This window comes from Carassius carassius, chromosome 47 (genome assembly GCF_963082965.1).
Source record: "Carassius carassius chromosome 47, fCarCar2.1, whole genome shotgun sequence".
NCBI classification, from domain to species: Eukaryota; Metazoa; Chordata; class Actinopteri; order Cypriniformes; family Cyprinidae; genus Carassius; species Carassius carassius.
This window is the reverse complement of record NC_081801.1, coordinates 25,705,053-25,731,812: the sequence shown is the minus strand read 5'-3', so window position 1 is coordinate 25,731,812 and position 26,760 is coordinate 25,705,053. Positions and strand designations below refer to the sequence as shown.

General features: G+C 36.6%; 1 protein-coding gene across 1 annotated transcript in view; it reads left to right on the top strand.

The window, feature by feature from the left end:
* Nucleotides 1–26,760, top strand: part of LOC132130357 (serine/threonine-protein kinase 32B-like) — a 60,723-nt gene that overhangs the window by 8,041 nt on the left and 25,922 nt on the right. The window contains exons 5-6 of the mRNA XM_059542048.1: nt 13,223–13,396; nt 26,559–26,596. Of these exons, the coding sequence (XP_059398031.1) occupies nt 13,223–13,396; nt 26,559–26,596 (212 nt within the window). The remainder of the gene's footprint in view (nt 1–13,222; nt 13,397–26,558; nt 26,597–26,760) is intronic.

Sequence of the window (26,760 nt, the reverse complement as noted above, 5' to 3'; positions counted from 1 at the left end):
AGTCTACAGTAAAGGGACAGTGATATTAAAAATCTGTCATTTACTCACCCTCTATTCGTTCCAATATTTTGAAGATATTTGAGATATTTTGAAGAATGCTGGTAACCAAACAAGTGACCTTAGCCGTTGACTTCAATCATAATTTTTTCCAAAACTTGGAAGTCAGTGGCTACCGGTAACTGTTTAGTCTCCAACATTCTTCAGAATGTCTCTTTTGGTGCTCAACGGAGAAAGAAATGGCCAGACTTTAGTTTGGGGATCACATTAACTAACTTTTTAACTTTTTTTAACTTAATCACTTTAGCTGCAATAAACTCCTAATCTGCTTCTTTTTAATAGTTAGTAAGGTAGTTGTTAGTTTAGATACGGAGTCAGACTACGGGGATCTCAAATATGCTCATGTAGAATAAGGCATTAACATGTGCTTTATAAGTACTAATAAACAGTCAATATACTAGTAATATGCATGCGAATAAGCAACTAGTTAATAGTAAGAATTGGTCCCTAAAGTGTTTGCAAAGAAACTCATACAGTAAATATTGGGGATGGTAAGATTCAACGATTCGCATTGGTGAATCAGCATAAAATGTAATGTGGTGATGCATCGATGTACAATAAGAAAAAAAGTGTGCATCAGACACAGGTTGGCATTTGTTTCACGATGCATCGTTTCTAACATATTTGCACTGGTAAAAAAATATTTATATATAATTAGAAGATGTGCTATACATTTATTATTCAGAAAGTGACCAATAATTTGTACCTATATTTTATATGTAGATTGATTTCTCCTCTCTAAACTGTTTCTCAAGCGCGTACTCCCATCACTGCTGCTGTGTGAATCTGACGTATCACAACAGTACAGAGACTGAGGCGTACTGACAGTCACAGAGAATATAGATAAACATCTTCCACCAAATAATTACAATTAACAAAAGAATTAAAAGCAAACTATCTGTACCATATTGAATTGCATAGCATCCTATTTTTTCCAAGGCATCGTATTGAATTTAATCACATTGTGTGAAATTGAATCGAAATCGGATCACACTGCATCTTAATATTGTTTTGTTTTGCATTGGTAACTGCTTCATATGTATCTATATTGTATCATATTGTTGGCTATGCATCATGATGCGCATCGCATCGGTCTCAGTTATGAAGATGCACATCCCTTGTAAGTAGTGATATAATTTTCATTTTGGGTGGTAAACTATCCTTCTAATTGTTACAATCCAAAAACAAACAAACAAAGCATTAGCTACATTTTCAAACTATTAAAATAAAAAATATAAATTCTTTATGTGAAGTAAAAATCTATATATATTGCCGTTTGGGTCAAATAAAACCCAGACAGGTTTTTATGAGATTATTATGTGACCCAGCTGTATAGGAATAGATTTTGTGGCCAAATGAAACCAAAATCCGTCCATCAGTTCTTCAAAACTGTTTATCCTGTCTCCTCTCCAGCAACTCATGCTTCTCAGCACAGTCATTAGCAGGGGTGTGAATAACGAATTACAAATACTCACTGTATGTGGGAGGCATGACAACAGAGTAGAGGATCCACATGCAGTTTTATTAAAAAGAGTGGTCAAAGCAGACAAGGTCAAACAGCAGCAAACAGGTATAATCCAGGTCAAACAAAAGAGTAATCCTAAATCAGGCAAAGGTCAGGGCAGGCAGCAAACAAAAAAACAAGTTAAACAGCCTAACATCAAAAACCAAGCAAGGCCAGGCACGGCAAGGAACATGGAGAACACAAAGACAATACAGATGATACAATAATCAGCAACATAAGTGTGGATGAGTGCAACCTTTATAGTGTCACTGATGGGAAACAGGTGTGAGTGTGATAATGAGTTCCTGGGTGAGGGATCATGGGAAATGGAGTCCGGAGAAAACAAAGACAAAACAATCATGTTACTCTAATAAATTGGAGTAGCAGATTCAATATGCACCTTATTGATGACCCATGCCATTAATATACTGCATCTCTGTCAGCTCTTGCTGTAATAAAACCGCAGCTCGTTAATAAACTAAGTTTTGAAAACTAACTTTTTCAAGGTAAAATCTTTTTTTCCATTCAGTTGTGTATGCTGCTGATAAAGCAGCTTATTGTGTTTTTGTGTGTTTGAAAAAGTTTCCCCAGAAATAGGGCTACTTCCCTATTTCAATGCAGTCATTTTCCTTACAAATTGTATTATCAGCATAACAATTTGAGTAAATGTAGCTTTGTAAAGGAAGGGGATGATGCCTTTCTTCTAGAACAATGTGCATTTATGTTTAGATCGTAACATAAATGATCATGTTAACACGATTCTCATTTCTTTATCACAAAGCGATAAAACTGGTACCATTTTGGAGAAAAATTTGTAACCCATCTCATGCACTCTTGTATGAGTTTCTAATAGTTGCTTTGTATTCTTTGCACTGTTCTAAACATTAATATTTTACGTTTCAGCAGTAGCATGCTCTGGCTCAGCAGCATTACACCTGATTTTAAATGGTGATAAGTGTATTGAGAATAACTCTTTCATCCTTTCATCACTTTAATAATCTTTCTGTGTTGTTTTGGTGTATTGTAAAGAGTTTGCAGTCAAAATTAAAACTGCCGGATGGTAGATATTCTACATTATTTTTGACAAACAACAACAGATAATGCAAATGACAGTATATACATTCTGAAAGCGCCACCTGCTGGCAGATAATGAGTTTGCTTTTTCAATAAGCCCATATGCTGTTTTTATTCAGACCAATGCAGAGACCAACCCATAAGGTTATTGCACTAGCCTATAAATATCTAAACAATTAAGACAGTAAGATATATGTGACCCTGGACCACAAAACCAGTCTTAAGTGTAAATTTTTCGAAATTGAGATTTATACCTCATCTAACAAATCAATAAGCTTTCTACTGATGTATGGTTTATTAGGATCGGACAATATTTGACCTAGTGCTCCAGGGTCACATATATGTTATTAAATTAATATTATAAGCAATACCTTTTTAGACTCATCCCTTTTCTTTTAAAATTATTTAAAAAAATTTTTTTATAAAACTTGTTTGAAAACCATTAAAAACCAAGTCATTTTACCATTGAATTTGTAACCATGGACATTTCCTGACCCTGCACATACAGTATTTATTTTATTTGTGCAGGTCATAAAAAAGCAGGTCCTTTAAAAGCTTTAATTAAAAAAATGCTGCAGATACTGTACCCTTTGAATATATGGAAACAAAGAAAAGTGGCTGCTTCCTGTCTCACACGGAGTGTGTTCTGAAGCCCTTCGGCTTGTGAACATCAGGTTTGTGGCGAAAGTTGAACTCTCTTCTCCTGATGCCTGAGTGTCCAAAACAAGAGAATACCATTTATCCTGCAGTTTTCTCATCTGAAAGCCATTGCACTTTTTTTAAGCATGCATGTGTACACGTATTCTGATGTTCCAAAATAATGTTGCATTATGTCATGAGCATTTTGAAACCAGATGCATTCAAGGTGAATCAATCTTATGCCAGCAGTGTGCTTGTGCAGGAAGTATAGCTTGACCAAGTGGGCTCACACCTTGTGCATTCTCAGCACCACGCTGTAATTTGGTCCCTCTTTGACAGGGGCCGCTGAGCAGGCATTGTCAACGGACAAATAAAACCTGTCAATCAAAGAGCAGTTTCAAATCAATGTGACACAACTCACAGTGGCATCTTAAGCACTTTTTCAGGCCATGCCTTTTCCTTGTCTTCAGTAATTTATTAGATGTGTTCTTCTGTGGTACTGCAGGATCTCAGTGATGCCCTCAAATACGAATCAAATCCCCTCAAAGCATCACTAGAGAATGAAAAATTCATGCCACAGTTAAAACCTTTTTTTTTTTTTGACAAGCATAGATGAAAATGACTATGCAAGAAACAAAAGCTATTTAAATCTAAACCTTTTTTGCCTCACAGGCAGGGTTATTATTCTTAATTATCTTAATCATTAACTAAAACAATAAACCAAAAACATGTTCATATCTTGTAATTAAATAAATATTAACTAAAATAAAATAAAATATAAAAACTTAATATTTTGTTTAAAATATAATTTAAAATAAAATATAAAATGTATTTTACTGTAACAGTTTCAATATTTGTTTTTAATATTATTAGTATTATAACTAAAAATAAGTCACATAAAACTATAAATTAAAACTATAGCATGTGCATGACTAGGCAAGTCTGATGATGTTCTGATATTTTTTTTTTCCAAACATATTTTATCAATTCCAAATGATATTTATTTTAATGACTTCTATTAATTTTGTATAAAATTATTTATAAGTGATGTAGAAATGTTAACGAGAACAGGAAGTACGAAATCCTTCAGGTGTATTTATTACAGTAAGCAGGTTTTCTTGTAAAATAGGTCAAAATAGATTTCACTTACACAGAAAAGTATACATTAATAAATGCCCATAAGAAGCAAGCAATACTATAGAAATAGCTAAATTAAGACATTACCATTGGACAAGAAATGCTTATTGGGACAAATGAAAAAGGAAACTCACTATGAACAAACTAAAAGTCCATGAAACTGAAACCGACAGTGACTGAACTAAACATTACTGACAGAAATATAAAATACATTTACATGCTTGCTGTTGCAAAATACTGTTATCCAAAAGTTTTTATTTTATCAAGAGAGCGATAAAAAGCAATCTAGTTTCCGCCATTGTGTTTTCTTCCCTCATCTCTTGCTTTTCTGCAACTAAGGGCTTTTTCTACACATCCTTCTGGCTCATTTCCTAACAAGCTGTCTGTTTAGGCCTGTGACTCCTCCTGCTCTGTTTATGTGGTAGATATGCACGGCTTCTCAAATTGTGTGACTTTTTGACTTTTCTAAAAATCAAAGAAAAAGAAAAACTGTCAAGTTTTGCTTGGCAAATGATACAAAGTGCAAAACAATCCCATAGGCCAAAGCCATATCTACAGACCTCTTCATATTTATATCTTCCTTTTGATTTATTTTGATGGTGACCAACAATGCTCTAATGTTAGCTGTCTAAAATAACATCACTGCATTCTTTATATTTTAATAGATGTAGAGTCTAATTATACATTCTGAGAAGGTTCCAATCCTGATTAAGTGAGCTCTGCAGTGTTTCTCACTATGACGTATTGTTTAGCACGTTCACGCAGGTCTCTCGAAACATAAAGCAGTGATATGAGAACATCTGCAGATTGTTCTGTTGCTCATAAAGCCTCAGGCTTAAATTTATAATCAGTTAAAATTATAATCAAGTATTTTATATGTGCTTTAGTGTTTCAATCAACACATCAAAATTTGTGTACTTCAGCAAAGCATGCCAAAAGTTTATTAAAACTTGATTTAAAATATACTTTAAAGTAGAACTTTTAATTTTCCATTAATAAAAGTGCAATTCTAAATGTGTACTTAAAGGGGTCATGTGAAGCTTTTTTAAAGATCATTATTTTGTGTATTTGGCGTAACAGAATATGTTGACATGCTTTAATGTTCAAAAAACACATTTTTTAAAGACTGTACATTATTGTAGGTCCTCTATGCCCCGCCTCTCTCAAACACATCCTCCTTCTGACAAGCACAGTCTGCTCTGATTGGCAAACTGACCCAGTGGATTGTGATTGGCCGAACACCAAAAGCACTTGTCATAGTCTTTGCAACTTTACAGATCTTCTTTATGCACTAAGAGCTTGTAACACTGCAAAGATAAAGGAAAGATTGAAATTGCATCATATGACCTCTTTAAAGGGATAGTTCACCCAAAAAGGAAAATTCTGTCATTAATGACACTCATGTCGTTCCAAACCCATAAGACCTCCGTTCATCTTCAGAACACAGTTTAAGATATTTTAGATTTAGTCCAAGAGCTCTCAGTCCCTCCATAGAGAGTGTGTACGGTATACTGTCCATGTCCAGAAAGGTAAGAAAAACATCATCAAAGTAGTCCATGTGACATCAGAGGGTCAGTTAGAATTTGTTGAAGCATCGAAAATACATTTTGGTCCAAAAATAGCAAAAACTACGACTTTATTCAGCATCGTCTTCTCTTCCGTGTCTGTTGTGAGCGCGTTCACTGCAGTGTAGTGATATCCGGTTCATGAACGAATCACTCGATGTAACCGGATCTTCTTGAACCAGTTCACCGAATCGAACTGAATCGTTTGAACCGGTTCTCATCTCCAATAATCATTAATCCACAAATTACTTAAGCTGTTAACTTTTTTAATGTGGCTGACCCTCCCTCTGATTTAAAACAAACCAATATCCCGGAGTAATTCATTTACTCAAACAGTACACTGACTGAACTGATGTGAAGAGAGAACTGAAGATGAACACTGAGCTGAGCCAGATAATGAATGAACGATTGACTCGATCATTCTCGAGTCAAGATCCGGTTGCATCGGTTTTCGGATCACCAGTAGTGATGGGAAATTTGGTTCCCTTCTCAAGGCGGTAACTCGACATTACGTCAGCTTTAACGTATATGGGAACTCCTCCCCTCTCCACTTTCGCTGAAATCTTATAGGCTAACGCCAGCTGGGGACAGCTGGCCAATTGACGCGAAGCATGCAAATACTGACAGGTCAGCAGGCAGTATAAAATGCATGGGCGCGAAAATTACGTCAGAATCTCTTACCTCACGCTAGAAGTCTTATCAAGGTCATCGTGGAAGTTGCAATAGAGGACTACTCACCCTGTTTTTCCTCTCTGCATCTGATGGCTGCTACTGCTAGACTCGGACCTTCACCAGTTCTGTGTGTCCTGCCTGGGCCTCAGACGGACAACATGTGGTGGATGATAGCTTCCGAGCAGCTATGCGAGCCGCTGCCAGACCGCATTGAGCAATGCAAGAGCTCATGGTGAAGTCGTGGGCTGCATCCCAATCGGCGCGCACCCATTCTGTCACGCAGGCCATGTTCATGTTTGTGGACGGGGCGGAATGGAGTCGGTCATGGAGCGTTTCTCCGAGACGCAGAAAGCGCGCCAAGGCGATGAGCCACGTGATGCCCCGTCGCTCACTCCAGTCATCATCTGCGAGATTCCGCTCTTCTGCACCTTTTCAGGCTCTAAGACTGGCTAAACAGTGGCACCCCGCTCCGAATCAGACACTCGTTTTGGCCGAAACCAGCAGTGGTAAGAGCCTGGGAGGAAACGTCAGGGTCAGTTGAGGAGCCCATGCCTCGAGAGAGCCAGCGCGCCATCCTTGGCCACCGAGCCATTTCCCTGACGGAACGATAAAGTGGAAGAGAGAGCGCGCGTGAGGCCCAAGTGCCCAAGTGCCATGTTCAAATGCATCATGTCCCCCATGTTAATATGGGCGACGATTGCTATGTGTGTTTAAATGCTGTTTGTGTGAGCTCTACAAAAGAAGCATGTATACAATCAACAAAAGAGCTTTTTCTTCCTCTTACACCCAACACTGTGTTACTCACCCTGTCTCAGAGCAGCGCAGAGCCACAACCCATGATTATAATGGCCTTGTGAGGGCGTGAGAATGCCAAAACCACAAAAACATGGTGTCACTCTCCCTGTTCAAATGCATCATATCCCCCATGTTACTACGGGCAACAACTGCTTTGTGTGTTTAAATGCTGTTTGTGTGAGTTCCACAATAGAAGCAGGTATACAATCAACATAAGAGCTTTTTCTTCCTCTTACACCCAACACTGTGTCAACGCAGAGCCACAACCCATGATTATAATGGCCTCGTGAGGGCGCAAGAGTGCCACACAATACAATACCCGCCGCGAGCTGCCCTCCCGCCAGTGCCTATAGCCTCACAGGGGCGGGGACCTGGTCAAAACAAGCCATTAGTGGCCGTGGACCTAACGCATCCACTGTGTCATTTCATGGACGGTAGGAGGGGTATTCCAGGCGTTTCACTGTGGATACTGGGAATAATTCACCACGGATATTCTCTCCAGTTCAAACGCAGACCTCCCCGCTTCAATGGCGTGGTCCCGTCACTGACTTTGCCCCAAAACCTTCCTGTTCTGTGACAGGAAGTTCTCAGTCTGCTCGAGAGGGAGCGATAGAGTGAAATTTCCCCTCAGATCGAGCGGAATGTGCATGTTGAATTATCTGGACGATTGGCTGATTTTAGCCCACTCAAGAGATGTGCTATCAGTCACGTGGAAACAATGCTTCACCATTGGATACGCTGGGACTGCGTGTGAATATGCAGAAGGGCGTGTTTTTACCGAGTTGGACTGTAACATATCTGGGAATATGTTTGGACTCGATGGCGATGCGAGCCCATCTCTCTCTAGAGCAATTTCATCGACTGCACTGTTTCAGACCGAGCAGGTTGTTTTCACTGAGGGGATTTCAGAGGCTTCTCTACGAACGTGTGAACTTCAGGCTGGGGAGCAGTGCGCCTGGGCATACCTGCCTCAGGCCTGTGGTCGGAGTCAAAGAGAAGGTGGCACATAGACAGTTGGACTTGGAAGCTGTGTCCTTAGCCCTGCAAGCTTTTGGTTGAAATTGGAGCAGCAACATGTACTGATTCAAACCGACAACACATCTGTGGTCTCGTTCATAAATCGCCATAGCGGCGTGCGCTCCAGAGCTCTATTCAAACAGGCAGCGGGTCTCCTGTTGTGGGTGGACCGACACTTTCTCTCCATAAGAGTGGCACACATCCCCAGTATTCTGAACCGTGGAGTGAACATGCTTTTGAGGAACGGGATGCCTGCGGGGACTCTAATGAGCGGGACGCTCTGCAGTGCGAGTGCTGAGTGCTGAAGACACTTACGGAGATGCGCGCACCTTCTACCAGGCGCTGCTATGCTCTGAAGTGGGGAGTTTTCACAAAATGGTGCGAGGACATTTATATTGACCCAGGGACCTGTTACGTGTTGGATGTTTTGCGCTTTCTACAGCACAGTATCGATAGCGGGAGTTTGCCATCTACGCTGAAGGTGTATGTGACCGCAATTGCCGCTTTTCGTTCCCCGGGTTACGAGGTTACGGTAGTAACCAGAGACGTTCTTTTCCGCTAAGCGTTTCCTTCAGACAGTTCGATTCAATAAATTCTTTTGCGCTCGACATAATGACATCATTGGCGATGATTGCCCTTGATTCTGTAATGATTGATCATAGGAAACGATAAATTCAAATGCAGTGTGTTTAATGGGGTAATCCAAAATCAAAATCCAAAACAGGCTAGAGGTCAATAATGGGGAAAGCAGTCCAAAAACAAGAAACACAAGAAACAAGAAAACACAAGGGGACGCGAGAAAACCGGGTGACGGAAAACAAGGACTCCATTAAAACAGAACGAGACAGGCTGGTATATATGGACAGGTGATAACGAAGAGAGTGGAGACATCTGAGTGCAATACAGGTGTGCAATTAACAGTGATGAAGGGACAAGGCTTTGTGGGAAATGTAGTGCCTGCAGAGGGGAAGTGAGACCACTAGTGGACACCCAGGGAAACACAGACCAGACACTGTGACAGATTCAAGCCTTCGGTTTACCCGTGTGTCATTACATTAGCACAGAATCAGTTCAGAATCAATCAATAAAAAGAATCAGTTCAGTTCAGACGCTCTGCTCTGTGTGTCATTCTGCTTCACGCTGAATCACACATGCGCAGTATCATCAGCTCCTTGGTTCTCGAATCGGACGCGTCTGACAGAAACGGTTCATGACTCGAGAACGATCGTTCATTATCTGGCTCAGCTTAGTGTTCAACTTCAGTTCTCTCTTCACATCAGTTCAGTCAGTGTACTGTTTGAGTAAATGAATTACTCCGGGATATTGGTTTGTTTGAACTCAGAGGGAGTGTCAGCCACATTAAAAAAGTTAACAGCTTAAGTCATTTGTGGATTAATGCTTATTGGAGATGCGAACTGTTTCAAACGATTCAGTTCGATTCGGTGAACTGGTTCAAGAAGATCCGGTTACATCGAGTGATTCGTTCCTGAACCGGATATCACTACACTGCAGTGAACGCGCTCACAACAGACACGGAAGAGAAGAAAATGCTGAATAAAGTCGTAGTTTTTGCTATTTTTGGACCAAAATGTATTTTCGATTCGATGCTTCAACAAATTCTAACTGACCTTCTGATGTCACATGGACTACTTTGATGATGTTTCTGGACGTGGACAGTATATCATACATAGGTTTTCAATGGAGGGACAGAAAGCTCTCGGACTAAATCTAAAATATCTTAACCTGTTAGCCAGCACCCCCCATTATGGGACTCACAGCTGAAAGTGCTCTAACTAACTTATAATTGTAACAGTTTCCTACTTCAGTGTGTTACAAACATAATTGTGGTGTCTTTAGAAAGAAGACCCTTTGGGCTTCACTTTTTATCAACCAGATTTGATAATGCTCAAAAATATTAAAAGTTATAGACACTAAAGTGCCTTGAATTTTTTTTACCACTCTTAAATATTTTTTTTATTTGATATAAAAATACATGAAATAAGTCCTGGAGCAATCTAGAAAAGTAATGGGTTGAAAGCCACGTGTCTCATGAGTTTCTATTTCAAATCTGAATAAGATATCATGAAAAATGAGACTCCTGCAAATATTTTTCTGAGACTATGTCTACACCCCCCACCCCCCCAAATATAAGAAAATATATTTCCCAATAGTATTGAAGGCTTCTACAAACTATTTAGTCAGTAAACATACCACTGCATAGTTTTTTTCAATTATAAAACACTAGACAGAAACTTAGACATCATATAAATGATTTATTTGAGCACTAGAAAAATAAGAATAATTTGAGTAAGAAAAATAAGAATAATAACAAAAATAAAAAAAGATTTAACATTGTTTGCCAATATAGAACATCCTGAGATTGCTAGAGATGCATATTTTACAATGAATTACGATGCAAATAAGTTCTGATGTGCTGATGGCCACTTATACAGATGGTAATAACACAAATGTGCCGAAGTAAATAATCCACTCTCTCTATTCATATAGACGCGTTCACTTTGATAGCCGTGACCATTCAGTAATAGCTAGCTGATTTGGGCTGATTTGCACTCAAACAGATGGTAATCATGCACATACATTCACATTCAACATAAAACACACTCTAACATATATAAAACTCTCTAAAATAAAAAGAAAGACAGGAATTTGCGATCGCTGTAAGTTCCGCCTCCATCAGCTGACAGGTGCGTCAGAGCGCATCACCAGCTCTGAGGAGAGAGCGCCAAATTTAAATAAACTATTTTCCGTCTATTTTTCATTCATTCTTTTTTCCGGTGGATCGCCTCATTCTGTTTGTGACACTGTACGCTGCAAAACCGTGCCGTGTTTTTACTACCAAGATGCAGTTTCCGACCGTGAGTTATTCCATAACGGACGCAAACAATTCTCTCGCTGAAGAAATGAAATGTAAATAAAGGAATTATAATCCATATTACAACGTTATTGCTTCGTTGGACTAAACGTGCTTCATGAGATGTCGTTCAGTGGACCCTTACCTTTCTAATAAACCGGGATTTACAGCTGTGGATGTGTTTATGACTCGTTATTACGACGGATCTGGTATGTAATGTGTTTCTTATGTTCATGTTTTTATGTGGACTGCTTACACAAATGTAGCAAATACAGTCTTTATAAGCTTTCCATTGAAAAACAGCGATCTGTCGTCGATGCTTGAGGCTTAGATCTTTATAATGATACATAGTTTGTCAAGATTAAATTTGTCCTGTTTCATTTAATCTATTCATAATCACTTGCATGTGCGTGTGGGAGAGGCTTTGAGAGGCTTTGAGGATGAGGGCGTCGGGGTGCAGGTTAACAGGTTTTAAACTGTGTTCCGAAGATAAATGGAGGTCTTACTGGTTTGGAGCGACATTAGGGTGAGTTATTATTGACATCATTTTCCTTTTTGGGTGAACTATTCCTTTAAGTCTTAATAAACATGAAAACATTATTCTTTGATGAATGAAAAGTTGAAAAGAACAGCATTTATTTAAAATAGAAATATTTTGTAACCATATACACTATACTGTTAAAACGTTTGGGGTCAGTACATTTTTTTTTTCTTTTTCGAAAGAAAATAAAATTTTGTTTAGCAAGGATGTTAAATTGATCAGAGGTGATTGTTAGGAAAAATGAAAAAAAAAAAATCTATTTTGAATAAATGCTGTTCTTTTATAAAAAAAAATTCATCAAAGAATCCTAATAAAAATTAAGACAGGTTCCAAAAAAAAAAAAGTATATTTATATCTACATTTTTTTTTGGAACCTGTCTTAATGGAACCGGAGATATTTCTCTAAAAGAAAGACATAAACAAACAGGGTACTTCTGTACTTTTTCTATGACCAGGGTTCTGTACTTTTGCTTGCTTTGGTTTTAGAGACCTCGCAAAATAGCTCAAAAAGCATGCACCATTTTTTTGCCTGTACAATGTCTCACCGGAAATTTGGGTGAGACATTGTACATTTTTAAATGGAATATTTGATTAAAACTTACTAACTCTCAGGTCCTCCAAGATGTAGATCAGTTTATTTTTTATTCATCAGATTTTGAGAAATGTACTGTAGCATTGCATCAGTGTCTCATCAATGGATGCTCTGCAGTAAAATGGGTGCCGTCAGCATGAGAGTCCAAACAGCTGATAAAAACATCACAATAATCCACAGCACTCCAGTCCATCAGTTCACATCTGGAGAAGACAAAAGTTGAAACAAATCCATCAAGATGTTTTTAACTTTAAACTAAATATCCAAATGATCATTTTGGGGTGTTATTCTTTTACATAGTTTAAAGGTTTTATTTGCTAATTGGTGTTTTGTGTGTTGCATGGTCCACTCTTTTTGCACTCATTAGTCTGGTGATTCTCTTTTGACCTCTCTCATTAAAAAGGCCTTTTCAGTCACAGAAATGTCACGCACTGGATGTTTTTTTGTTTTTCTGCATTTGCTGTAAACTAGAGACTGTTTACAGTGTGTGAAAATCCCAGATCAGCTGTTTCTGAGATACTCAAACCACCTCATCTGCCACCAACAATCATTCCACAAAGTCACTTAGATCACATTTCTGCCCCAACGGGGATTGAGTTGTCACGTCATGATTGGCTGAGCAGATGTTTGCATTAACAAGCAGGTGTATCGGTTGCAATAAAATAGCCGGAAATCTCCCGGTAATCCAAAACATGTGAAAGACTCCAAATTAGACCTGTAAATTAATGTGAATTATGTCATCATTTGTCTAATGCAGGTACTCGTTTCAAGACGAGGAGGACATGTTCATGGTAGTTGACCTGCTGCTGGGAGGAGATCTGCGTTATCATCTACAGCAGAACGTGCACTTTACAGAGAGCACAGTCAAGCACTACGTGTGTGAAATCGCCCTCGCTCTGCACTACCTGCGAAACAAACACATCATCCACAGGTAATGACTGACATCAAGATTTTACACATCCAGTACAATCAATAAGGCACAAATAAGAATAATAATAATAAAAAAGTCATGCACAAACATTAGTCAGATGATGATAAACTGTACTGTTCTTGGTGTGGTCTGGTCTGGTTTGCTTATACAGATACAGACAATAGAGCTGTTGAGTTTGTAGCTTAAATATTGTGAATGGTTAACATTGCAGCATTAATTACAACATAATTTCAAGCAGCCCTGTTTTTAAAACAAGTTTTTAAGTTTAAAGTTTTAGTTACATATATACATGTTTAATAAAAAAAGAACAATAAAAGTAAAAATTTCATCCAATGTCCCTGTCACAGTTAGACTGTGACCTATGACTTTTATTTATTTATTTTATTTTCTCGTTATTTTTCTGTTTATGTTGTGAAATAACAACATACTTTTCTTTTTGTTTGTTTGTATGAATTGGTCTTTAATGCCTTGTTATATGACTCAAAATTGTAAATAATGCAAACCAAACACTTTTACAAATAGTAACAGTTTATTTCCCATGCCACAAACTAACATATACATTTAAAATATTGTCTTACTTACATTGTGGGTCCTTACACATGATGCATATTTTGCAGGTTAATGCCTTTTTTGTGTGTATTTGTGTAGCTTTATCTTGCTTTAAACTTATAATTGACTTCCACTTGGTATGCTCCAGAAATGGGAGGAGCCTAATACTATAAATGGACTCCTGTGGCCGGTTGCACCAGCTCGACGAAAAAAAGCTGGGTGTAAGTCCTACACTGGGCTTAGCAGCATCCAGCTTTATGATAAATATTTACACCTGTTGCACCATGATCAGGCGCAATTACGCCTGGCAAAAACAATGCACGTCCACGCGACACATTCTCTCGCAGTACAACGTTGACACTGCAATGGCTACGACTATTAATATAGGACTGAATTGCTCAAGACATTATAACAAGAGAAGCCACCGCGCCATAATTTCAATGACTAAACATTTCCTAAAAAGACAGCGTTTTTAAATCCGAGGTCTCCCTGCACATTCCTATGACAGATTTAATCAAGGTTATGTAAAATATAATAAATCAATGTAATACAATGCATAAATATCATATGCTGTAAAGAAATGTATTTTGTATTCAATTAAGTTACAGTCGGAAGTGTGGTAGCAAGGCTACTCCGAGCTTTGCGATTGATATCGCTCATACTGCCCAAAAAAACAAGACCATAAACATTCACAGTTCACATCTGCAGTAAGAAATTAACTAACAAACGTGAATCCTAGAAACTAATAATGTCAGAGCAAATCATGACTTTTCACCGTACACCTACTTCTGACTAGGCGTAAGATTAAGTCTCAGATGTAGCATACGCCAAGATGTTGCAACGGGTATAAATTCTACGCACGATTTAAAGCAAATTTTACGTCCAGCCTAGTCTTACAATCGGGTGTACGTCCAGCTGGTGTACCGGCCCCTGGTAGTCATTTAAGAGGAGAGTGGTTGGGAGCTTGTTGTGCGTGGGGGACTTTGAGGTATTTTTGGGCCAGAAAATTGGCATAGCCGTAATTCCCTTTTTATATTCTTGCATTTTGCTTGGGAACCACAATTTTTGCACCAAAATAAACACCATGAACTGGGTTTTCTTTTTCATTGTCTTTAATTTAACCTACACCGCCGGTACACCCTAAAAATCCCTTTTTTAGCACGCGGTAACTTAACCCTCTAAATACTGACTGTTTTTCAAATTTTTCATATGGAACAATTTACTGAATTTTTGACCAAAAAATAAATAAATCTTATAATTGCATAAGTAATGCATATTCGAAATGTCAAGATTGTATGGCTCCTATAGTGTGATACAGTGAGAATATGGAGCTCATACTCCAGGAGGAAGAAGAGGCCAAACTGAGCAAAAATATGCACTTTGGTGCAGATGTTTATTATTTATAGCATGAAATTCTGATGCGTGTATATGAAACAGTGAGGTCTTAAAAACAGTATAGCAGGTACTGACATCTAAATATCAGTCGTCGGTCTATATTTCCAATAATATGTCTTGGTAAGATTAGATTGAAATTATCTAAACATATAATGCAGTGCAAGATCATTCTTCCACTGAGGAACAATGAAAGTAAAGCTTCTGGAAACAAATGCTCGGCCAAAGATCCTGATGATCAGATCTGAGACTCTTTCAACTGGAAATATTACTGTTTACTTGATAAAAATCAGTCAAGATTTGACCCGTGAAGCTCAAGCTGAAGCTGGACGTTTGTACGATTAGACTAAAAGACCTTCTACTTGATAAAAAAAAACATAAATTCTCAATCAGACGACCGAAGTAGATTGTGTTAAACAGCTTTTGCATGCAAAGTTTCATCTAGTTTATGTTTATAAATTAGAGTCCTTAGAAATTTGCACATCAAAAATGATACAGTAGGGATTTTCTGTAGATTACAGCAAGACTTTGACACATCAGATATGTATTGTGAACATACATTATTTGTAAACTTCATCATACTATCCAGAATATCTGGAGTAAATCTCACTCTTACTGAGGAGCCAAACTTTAAAACGGATCCAAATAAACTGTAAATTCTAGACAAATTCTGATTTCGGCTCCGGTACGAATCCTATGAAACTCCTGTACAGTTCGACAAAACAGATCAAACCCGTGGATAAGCAAGTTAAAACAGCATGGTTGCATCAGCCAATGGGTTTTTGTATGACTTTTGTTTTATTAACACTATTAAATAGGTTTGGGGTTGGGTTTGTTATTTTCCAAAACAATAGAGCATCAACCTTTTATGGCCATTTACCGGACATTTGAATTCTGAACCGCCGGAAAAAGTGACTGAAGCAACGTAATAATAGCTTGTCACAGAGAGATTGTGCTGTTGGTCTCAGTAAGCAAGCTAAAATGCTGTACAATCTAAATATTTATATACAAGGTTCCTACACATTTTCCATTTCAAAACTCCATACTTTTCCAGAGTCAAACAACCAGACTTCTCTGTAGATTCTTAGTCCATATTTAACTTCTGATAAAGGGTTTTAAAATCCATCTGTTAAGATGCATGTAACATGCATGCATGCAATTACATTGCCAGATAATTGGTGTGATATTGTAGAGAGCTACTGTAGCTCACAGAGGTGGGTAGAGTACCCAAAAACTGTACTCAAGTAAAAGTAAAAGTACTAGTCTTGAATAGTTACTTGAGTAAGAGTAAAAGAGTATCGGATAAAAAATCTACTCAAGTAGTTAGTTACTAGTTACTTTGGGTCATATATACTGAGCCTATTTTTATTTAGATATATAGATAAAATGTATGTAATGTATGTGTGCGTGTATAAATGTATATATTTAATCAGCCTTTACTCCAATTTATGTAATTTATTATAAAACACTGTCTGTTTACTTAAGTAACAGATATAGGTGTCATGCCATAACATATTTTTAATACGACTGACTTTATATTAAATGTGAATTTAACATTGAAAGTTAATGTGATATAAATATTGCTACTAATCTTTCATTGTTCAGAAAGAGAGCAAATAACATTTACATTATTAAAGATAATTTTCACTGACAGTCTAGATTTCAATCACTCTCAGAAACTCCCATTAAATCACTGAAACTGTTAACACTGTGAAATCAATATCTTATTTACAGATTCGTACACACATCTGCACTTTGTTGTTCCTGCGAGAGAATTCGCCAGAAAGAGGTATTCAGTCAGCGAGCGAGTGAAGGAAGCACCGGCATTTTAGCGATGACTCATCTGAACACCTCTGATTGGCCAATGCTTTAATAAGCTCAAAAGAATCATGTGTGATTGGTTATAATACGCAGCGCTGTATAAACGCATCTATCTCTGGCTAGCGCCAGCAAGCAATCACAGATCTGAATTCAGCAGCTGTTGCTATGACTTGCTGAACGTACTCGCACCGGTGTGATTGTATTAAAATTAATAAAATCTTAATCGGCTATTTTTTGTCTTTTGGAAGCTGCATTCAACTTGACTCCCCTCTGTTATAAGCCACACACGTACAACAAACTAATGTCACAGTGGTATCGTGTACTGTAATCGAATGTAGCCCAAGTTATTACCTGTTAAACAGTAGACAGCACACGCAGTGTTCATCTAATAAGGATCTCCATCGCTAGCAAATAATAGCCTTTGCAGATTTGCTTTCAATTCAGTGCAGTTCCAGCCACGTTTTCAACGCTGCTGATGTTAAACGTTACAACTCCGAGTGAACCACTTCAGATGCTCAGCGCGCGCGGCAGGGAACTGAACGAATCATTCAAACTGATTCATGAACCAATTCACTCGTTTGCCAATTGGTTTGATCAAGTTTTGAACAGAATTGACTCAAAAGAATGAATCATTGGCGAATGGGCATCGCTCATTGCCCAGAGAAAAGTAGACGGCGCGTTTGGAATAAACTGATGCATTTATAACATTTATTGCATTAAGATAAAGTAACGAGAGGAGCGTCGCCCACAGTAACGAAGTAAAAGTACAGATTTTTCCCCAAAAATTTACTCAAGTAAAAGTATAAAGTACCCATCTTTAAATATACTCCGAAAAGTATTAGTTACCCCAAAAAATTACTCAAGTAAATGTAACGAAGTAAATGTAACTCGTTACTACCCACCTCTGGTAGCTCATATAAATCAATTAACAACAAACTCAGACAACATATGCGATAATGTGCACTTACATAATGAGAAACCAAAAACAACCTGCAAATATTCACTGACACATCAGATTGACACTGTTACCATGGCTTGATGCACCAAACAGCGAAAATACAGTCTGATTTTAACTATTAACGCCATTGTTTATATTTACAGCTGAAGAGGTGAAACTGGCAGTTATTGTAAGGGGTGTGTCAGAACGCTAAACGGTTCACCAATCACAACGCACTGGGTGAGCTACAGTAGCCAATCAGAGCACATTTCCTATTTCGAAACAAGGGGCTTCATCGAAACATGAACTAATCACTGTGTCTGATACAGACTGGGAAGAGAGGTGCAGCAATAATGTAAAATATGTGAAAAAGAATGCCTCTCTACACCCCGAAACCTAAACCAAGACTTTATAAAAAGCATAATAGGACTGCTTTAAAAACACGGGACAAGTTTTTGCTAGTGAAAACATACTCTATTGCACATTATGCCATACAAGACTCTTTAACCACAGCCTCTTGTACCTACAGTAAGTTTAACTCACTAGCTAGTCCTGTTATGTTGTCTGAATAGCAGTATATTGTAATACACTATCTTTTACACCACATGAGGAATAGCACATGTTTGTATCCTCCAGTGCATTTACGGTCCCAATGGAAGATCTCCCCTGAGACGGAGGACAGTCCTGTTCCCAATGCGCTCCTGAGACAAAAACAATACACTGTTTTTTGCTCACGGCTATTATAATTATTAACACTAGAGTGCTGCTCAATTAACAGCGTCTTAAGAGATGAGGCTCTTCAAAACAGGAAGTGGCAGAGGAGTGAGAAAGACCATTCATTTATCCATTCTTCATCTGCACTATTCAGATGGGGTTCGGTTTCTAAACTGATGTTTGAGTTGAATTTAGTATTATAGGAAAGTCATGCAAACTCATTAAATTAATTTACACTTTCATATTAGATTAATGCTATGGTTAACTCTTTGAACTGAATCAGCATTAAAATGAGTCGTATTAAAGTTGATATGAAATCCAAATAAAATCAAAAAGCACTTCTAACAATAACTGGACTTTTTTTAGTGCTGTAAAAACATGCCAAAAATCACAAACTATTAAAAAATGTGAAATATTACTGAGACAGAATTTCATTAAAAACACACACAAAAAAACAAATGTAAATCAAGCGCACAAGGACATTTAGTCATCATTATTTACATGCCTGTTTAGTACATTTAAGATATTTCTAAGCGGTTTGCTATATTTCTATATAGTTTTCCCATTTTAAACAGTTTAATAGGTCCTTCGTCTCATGTTTTCTATTAAAAATGAACTTGGAAAGCAAAGTGTTTGCTATTTTAGACTAGTGATATCAATACCTAAATACTAATGGGATTACAAAAATAAATAAATGCAGCATTAATCCTTAAAACTCACCTCAAAAATGTGAGTGTATCATAATAATAATACTTTTTGCGTATAATGCACTTTTCTGATACCCAAAATGCTAACTGAAAAGCTGCATTGAGATGCATGACCGGTGTGAAGTAAAGGTGTTAGTTATTATTAAATAGTTTTTCCAGTGTTATTTACTTGAACTGTTTGGTAACGGATGTTGACTTTGGAGAGCTATCTTCTCACACCGAGCCACAGCTGTCAGCTTGAATCAGCTCGGTCTGACGCCTGCAGATGAATCTTGGGTTGATGTGCCCTTGCCACCTTAGAGCCATTTGTTTTGTTCTCTATTTATGTGAATGTGTTTGTATGAATACGTCACATCTCATTTTGTTCTCAGGATATGCAACAGCTGCAGCTGATATCTAGTCGAGTTTCAACTCTGCATTCAGCTTAATTTTTAGTCTCCGCTTGCTGATGGAATAGTTCTCCAAATATTTAAAGACTTATTCTTATATCGCTCCACATGTGGCTGCTGTTATTTTATTATAAAACAAAAGAAAAACATTTTTTTAAGTACCATAACAATAATCCATGTTAACTTGTGTGCAATGTTCTTCCAACAAAAAATGTACATCATTATTAATTTAGAATCTTCTCAAATTTTATTCATAAATGTCAGCTCAGTGGCAATGACATTTAATGTTGCATTCATTTATTCATTCATTAATTTCTTTATGTATACATTTAAACTTGAATATAATTTCAGGGCTTCATCTGAGGGTAGAATTGTCAGCAAAAAACAAACTGGATTTCAGTCAGTTCATCACAAAGCTATTTTTGGTTGCACAGTTGTTCTGTGATGCTTAAAAATAAGTCTTGGTTATGCTTTATTTTAATGTATACCCTTGTTACAGTGTAACTACATAAATAAGTACTGAATAATATTAATTAACAGGATGTACCTGGAAAAGTAAAACTTTTTATATATATAATTGAGGATATTACATTATTATTATATTAGGGTCAGGTTCCATTGAACTACAAGATCTCATGTAAAATTACTTTCTATGTAAATGTTTCTAGAATTGAATATATTTTTACTAGACAAACTACTGAATAAAGTTGAACTTCGGCTTTATCAGATTACATTACCACCAGCAGAAAGACTCTGTAAGCAGGCTTTGAAAACATTAGATAAGAAGTCATTTTTATATCATCATTGTACAATTTTAACAAAAAATTATATTTTAAATTGAGAAAACATGATTATATTTGCTTATATTTTACTGTATCATTTTTATTTTTTTCATTTTATGGCCCCCACCTCCACATAATGAGTTCATTAATCAAAATCATAATTCGTCATAACTCAAAACATGAGCAGATGCATGTTTTGATGTAACGTTTTGTTGTGTTAATGTCAATATGCTTCAGTTTATGTTTATTGGAATTAGCTTTTACAGGATTCTTTAATGTTCAATGCACCATATGGTCATGCCATCACTAATTATACTAATTATAGGCATATGTACTTTGTATTATCAACCTGGGACTGCCTGGGACTGCAGATGAAAATTAGCCTGTAAGGTCAAATCTGGCACATTTTTATAAATAACCAAGTGATCATGTCAATTCATTTGCATTGCCCCTTTTATAATAAAGAATACAAAGATGGCAGATGTTGTAAGATCAGGTCCGTAAAAAATGCAAAACTGTGACACTGTAAAACAACTTATGTGTATGTGAGCAAGAAAAACAACTGCTTATACAGTTAAACAAAAATGAGTTAAATGAGCATTGTTGAATAAATACTGAATGAATGAAAATTCATCACTGAATTTTAACAGCTATTTTTTCTTTTCTTCTTCTTCTTTTTTTTCATCTGCCAAGGAAAATAACCCCACTATGGCAAAAGCATGCCAAAAATCATAACTTGAGTGATATTGGTGTGAGAGAAACACTCCAATAAATGTTTTGATTAATTTTCATCTGTTTTCCACAAATATTCCCGTCATGAGTGCCGCATAGGCAACGTTATTTTAATTCAAGTCATTGTTTTAAGATCCAGTTGTCACTATTAATTAGACATGTGCTGGTGTTTGGTAATGCGATATATCACTGTAATGAATATGCATGATATTGTTACCGTGGGCACTTCTAAATATCGTGAATAATTATATATTACAAATTATTCAGAATTTGGGATGCATTTTAAGAATACTTTTCCCATCAACTGGTCAAAATGCACAACACCGCAGTATGCTGCTTGAAAGACTCTGTGCGCTCTGATGTAAACTAGCACGCATGAGAAGCACATGGGGAACACCTGAGAGACGCGCTGAATGAAAGCACATTCACTCTCTGACAGCAGATGGCGCTAAACTGCAGAAAATGTCCTTTCCCTGGAAACCCCATAAATAAAGCAGATGTGCTACTTTCTAAAATCTATTTAAATAGCCATTCAGATTTGTGGATTTGCTGTGTTGTTCATCACAGTGCCAAATACTTAGATATTTAGATCTAACAGGCTATTTATTTTCACACTTTTTTTTTTTTACATTTTAATCTGGACTACAGCATTCCCTAGAGTTTTGATTCTTTATTGTTTGTTCACACTTTACATTAGGGCCTAATTAGTTAACATTAGTTAATTCATTAGTTAACATAAACTGCCAATGAAAAATTCTTCTGAGCATTCATTAATCTTAGATATTCCAAAATATAACATGTTGTTAAAATCGAAAGTTGCAACTGTGTTATTTAATGAGCTCAAATGAACTAAGACTTGTATTTTTTAACAAAGATTAATAACTTATGTAGCAAATGTAACTATTGCTCATTGTGAATGTTAATGCATTAAGGTTAATTAATGAGGTCTTTTTGTAAAGTGATACCTATTGGTCTTTATAGTTCTTTTGCACTTTAATCTATGTAAAACTTTTAGCTTTATATATTTTTTTTTTCTGCATTACTTTATTGCATAGCTATTTTTACTATAAGAAAGGTTGCTATAACCTGTTATACTTTATTATGACCATTAAATCTCAATATCGTGATAATACCGTATACCGTGATAAAAGAATTAGCAATTAATCGCAACCTGAAAATTTGATACCGGCATATCCCTACTATTAACTATGACTCTTGCCTATATGAACTCTGCTGTTTATTAATAGATTGGTAGTTGTTAAGTTTAACTAGGGTCCGATTAAGGGATCTAAAATATGCTCATGCACAATAAAACAAAGTGCTCTATGAGTACTAATAAACAGCCAATACGCAATATAAAGAGTTAATAATGAAAACTGGTTATTGCTATGGCTAGTATTGGTTGGACATTCTAATCATGAAGTTTTTTTTTTTTGGACAAAACAAGCAAACATGTCCAGCTTAGCCCAGTAAAGCTGAAAACCATCCGCCTCCCTTCATCAAGCACCACTAACAAACATTCACAAAGGGTTTATTGAAGGGCTTGTGTGTCGGACCCCAGCTGTCCTTCTGTTGTTGAATATCAGCAGGGATCCGGTGACCAGGAGGCCGGCTCACTTACAGCCCTCATCATGATATGTGATGTAATGAGGCCATTAGATCCTGCTAATAGGTTGTTGGAGCAGTCAAGCGAAAGAAAAGGTGGTGGATGGGTTTGGGTGGTCAGATAACACTGCCTTTGAGCTCTGAGAAAGGTCAGGTGTGGAGGTGTGCAGGAAGAACTCACTCTGACTTCCCAAGCCACTTTTATAACAGGTGAATCGACTCCAAGATGTTTTAGATATAATTGACAATTGATGAGTATTACTGTCATCCAGTCACTGAACTCAAAGCGATTTCTCATATTGTAGGCCTCATTTTGGCAGCCACTCAGTGTACACTTAAAGCCGTCCTATGATGCTTTAAACTTTAGTTAGTGTGTCATGTTGCTGTTTGAGCATAAAAAAGATCTGCTTAGTTACAAAGCTCAAAGTCCACTTCTAAAGTGAGGTATTTAATAGAGAGCACTTTTCAAGAACTACAGATTCTAAAGAAACTTTAAATATTTCACATACTTTTGAAAATCCAGCGTTTAGTTGATGCTGATAAGCGCTCGTCCTCATAGTTGTAAACACGGTGACTTTCTTCTTTCGTGAGGGGGTTTGGCACCATGGTATCTTTGTTTCCGGGCAGAACGTTAAAGAACGCAGCACACACGTCTCACAGAAATCCTGTAGAATTCAACCAATCCGATGATGACTTTGACACTTCTGAAGAGTTTCCACTTTTGTGTCTCATATGCGTCAGGTCAACAGTCCGTGGGCATGAGACTAGTGGAAGAGTAACAACTTCTGCTAAAGGAATATTTCATTTTGTTACCATCATGTTGGTCCACAACTAAATGGAATTATTTCAAGCTTCTAAACAGTCCTCCTTGCACCCATGTATGCTACATGTTTATTTCTGAAGTCATAGCATGTCATACATATGTGTGAGGAACAGACTGAAATTAAAATTTTTATTACTTTTATAACTTTCTTCTAGTGAGCCACAGAGTGCAACTGCTGGGTTCCAGGAAGTAAAAACCCCAATAATTTTCAGCCCATATTATTTTTTAATAATCACATGTAACAGTAATGCCATTTTTTTAAATAAAAATATGCATTTAAAACTTTCAAGCTACACTGTAAAAAAACACACCAAACTAAACAATGTACTTTAGTAAAAAAAATTAATCTGTATTTTTTTTGTGTGTTTTAGGGTTAACGGAAATGTCTGCAAAATTACTGGATAATGTCCTGGCAGGGACATTATTTATTTACAGTGCAGATTTGTTATTAAAAACTTTGGAAATGCATCATCACAGTCCATAGAATCAATCTTTGAATCAATATTTGTGTATCTACATATATTTTGTAATAAATAAATATAATGTTTCTGTATTATCAATTTTGTATATACTTTTTGTATGCATTTTATTTAAGCAAAAGTCATAGTTAATATTTAATTGTGAGAATTGGACCTTAAAATAAAGTGTGACCGAATACATTCAAGAGTTATTTTGTCATTACAACAAATTACAGCACAGTTAAAGAATAGAGGAAAATAAGCATATAAAATAACCCCCCACCACCATAATCAGGTCTATTTTTGGATTATTCCTCCAGCTTGGCTTTTTGTTTTTTCGTTTGCACAGCAAAACTGTAAACAGGCTCATTTTCATAAGAAATAACAAAGTAATTTCCACTAACAGCCCATTGAATGAAAGGCAGATATAACTGGCTGGAGGCAGGTTGCCTTGACACCTGTTGCCCAGGAAACCATCCAGCAGCTGCCATGACGACCAGCATCTTTGTGTTTAATGTGTGCTGCTGATATGGAGCTCTGTTCAAATGTCAGCTCATTAAAACTGAAAACACTTGACCTTTCTCACCTGGGCTCACCTGTTTGTGAAGAAAACTTCTGAACTGTCAACAGCATCCCCTTGCTTTGTTATGCAAAGTTGATGTTAATTGGTCTGTGGATTGCAATTTAGTGTAAAAGAAATGGGCAGAAGCATCTTTTTGGCTTGTTATCTCTTAGCCAGCTCTGTTTCAAAATCTAGTGAACTTTCTAGCTGTCTAATATAGTAGGTCATGTAATGTCCATGATAACATCAAGGGATGATTCTGTCAGCATTAACTGTTTTGCTGTTTTTCTATTTTGAAAATTGTTGCTTCTCCGATCAACACACTAGTGTTTCATTCCTGAATGATTCAGCATTTTTAAATGAATTGAGTGATTCAATGAATCATAAAGACAGTGGTTAAATTGCAAAACTATATACCACTGTACTACTTTCTTTTTTATGGCAGAAATAGTAAGAGTAATAGTAAAAGTCACTTGCTTCATTCCTAGATGAAATAGCTTCTTTGAACAAATCAATTGAATGAGTGAATCAATGACTCACTCTTTAAGATTGTGACTTGTTGGTTTTAGTTTCATATTTAAAGTATCATAGTTCTATATTCATTCTATTTTATATTTAAAAAGTTAATATCATAACATCTAAGCAATTGTAACTGCAGTGTAAATGCATTCATGACATCTCGGAGCTGCATTGAACAGTCATTGTAATGCATCTAAATGCCACTTCACATGAAGCATCTATACTGCAAAGATGGATTTTTATGACTGATTAAATTTGATTGATATCAGTCCTATAGTTTCTTACTATTACAATTGCATTAATTGAATAAATATATGAATTTACATGATAAAATATGATAAAAATGTCTCTGGAAGAAAATTTTATATATATAATATATTTTTTTTGTGTGTGTGTGTCACTGTTTTAGGATCATATTTAATTTCTTTATCCTGACTTTACAAATGGTACCTCCTTTTTTATAGAAATTTCCACCCTATTGACATAACTAACAAGAGTATCCATAGCTTACCGAAACTAGCATATCAATCTAGGCTGAAGTGAATGATTTAGTGAAGTTATTTAGTATTTCAATACTGTTTTTCAGTAACATTAATGTGTTGTCAATTAATCTAAAGTACTGACTCACCCTTAACAGTGTGCTTTATGCAAATGTGTTACTTTGCTGGTTACTTAGTGTATATAGCCTAAATAATATAGTTCTGGTAAAAAGACTTTTGCAAGTCCATGTTTTCATTCATATTTTCGTATTGACTGCAATAGGCTAGATTATTTTTTTGAGTTAAAGGTTATTTAGAGTGTTAAAAAAAATCTCCAATTCCAATATTCCAATAAAATCAGAACTGCGGGATATAAATGTACAATTTTGAGAAAAAGGTCAGAACTGTGAGATAAAAAGTTGCAATTATCTTTTTCATTTTCATGTAGTGATGAAAACTAGTTTCCATACCTCAAAGCACGCTGTGACCGTTATCTGTAATTGTACAGGACTCCTTTTCAGGATCTTCCTCACCACAGATTTTTCAATGACGCTGCTCTTTTTGGCACCAGCGTCTCTTCATTTTACAGCTGACACATTAATGTGATGCTTTACTGGTTTTCTGCTGTATCCAGATGAGCTGAAGTGTCCACATAACGTTTGTCCTAACTGAACTTTATTTATGTGTTCACAGAGACATTAAGCCAGACAACATTCTGCTGGATGAGCACGGTAAGTCCTAAAGATGCTATAAATCAGCATCACTTCAGCTGTTAGTGCTTCTTGTTAGGACAAGCATGACTATTACTATTGCTCAGACTGACTTTCTCTTGAGTGATAGCACAGGTGACAGAAAGGCATTGAAGGTCATTCATTGCAGATGCTTCACATAGGTT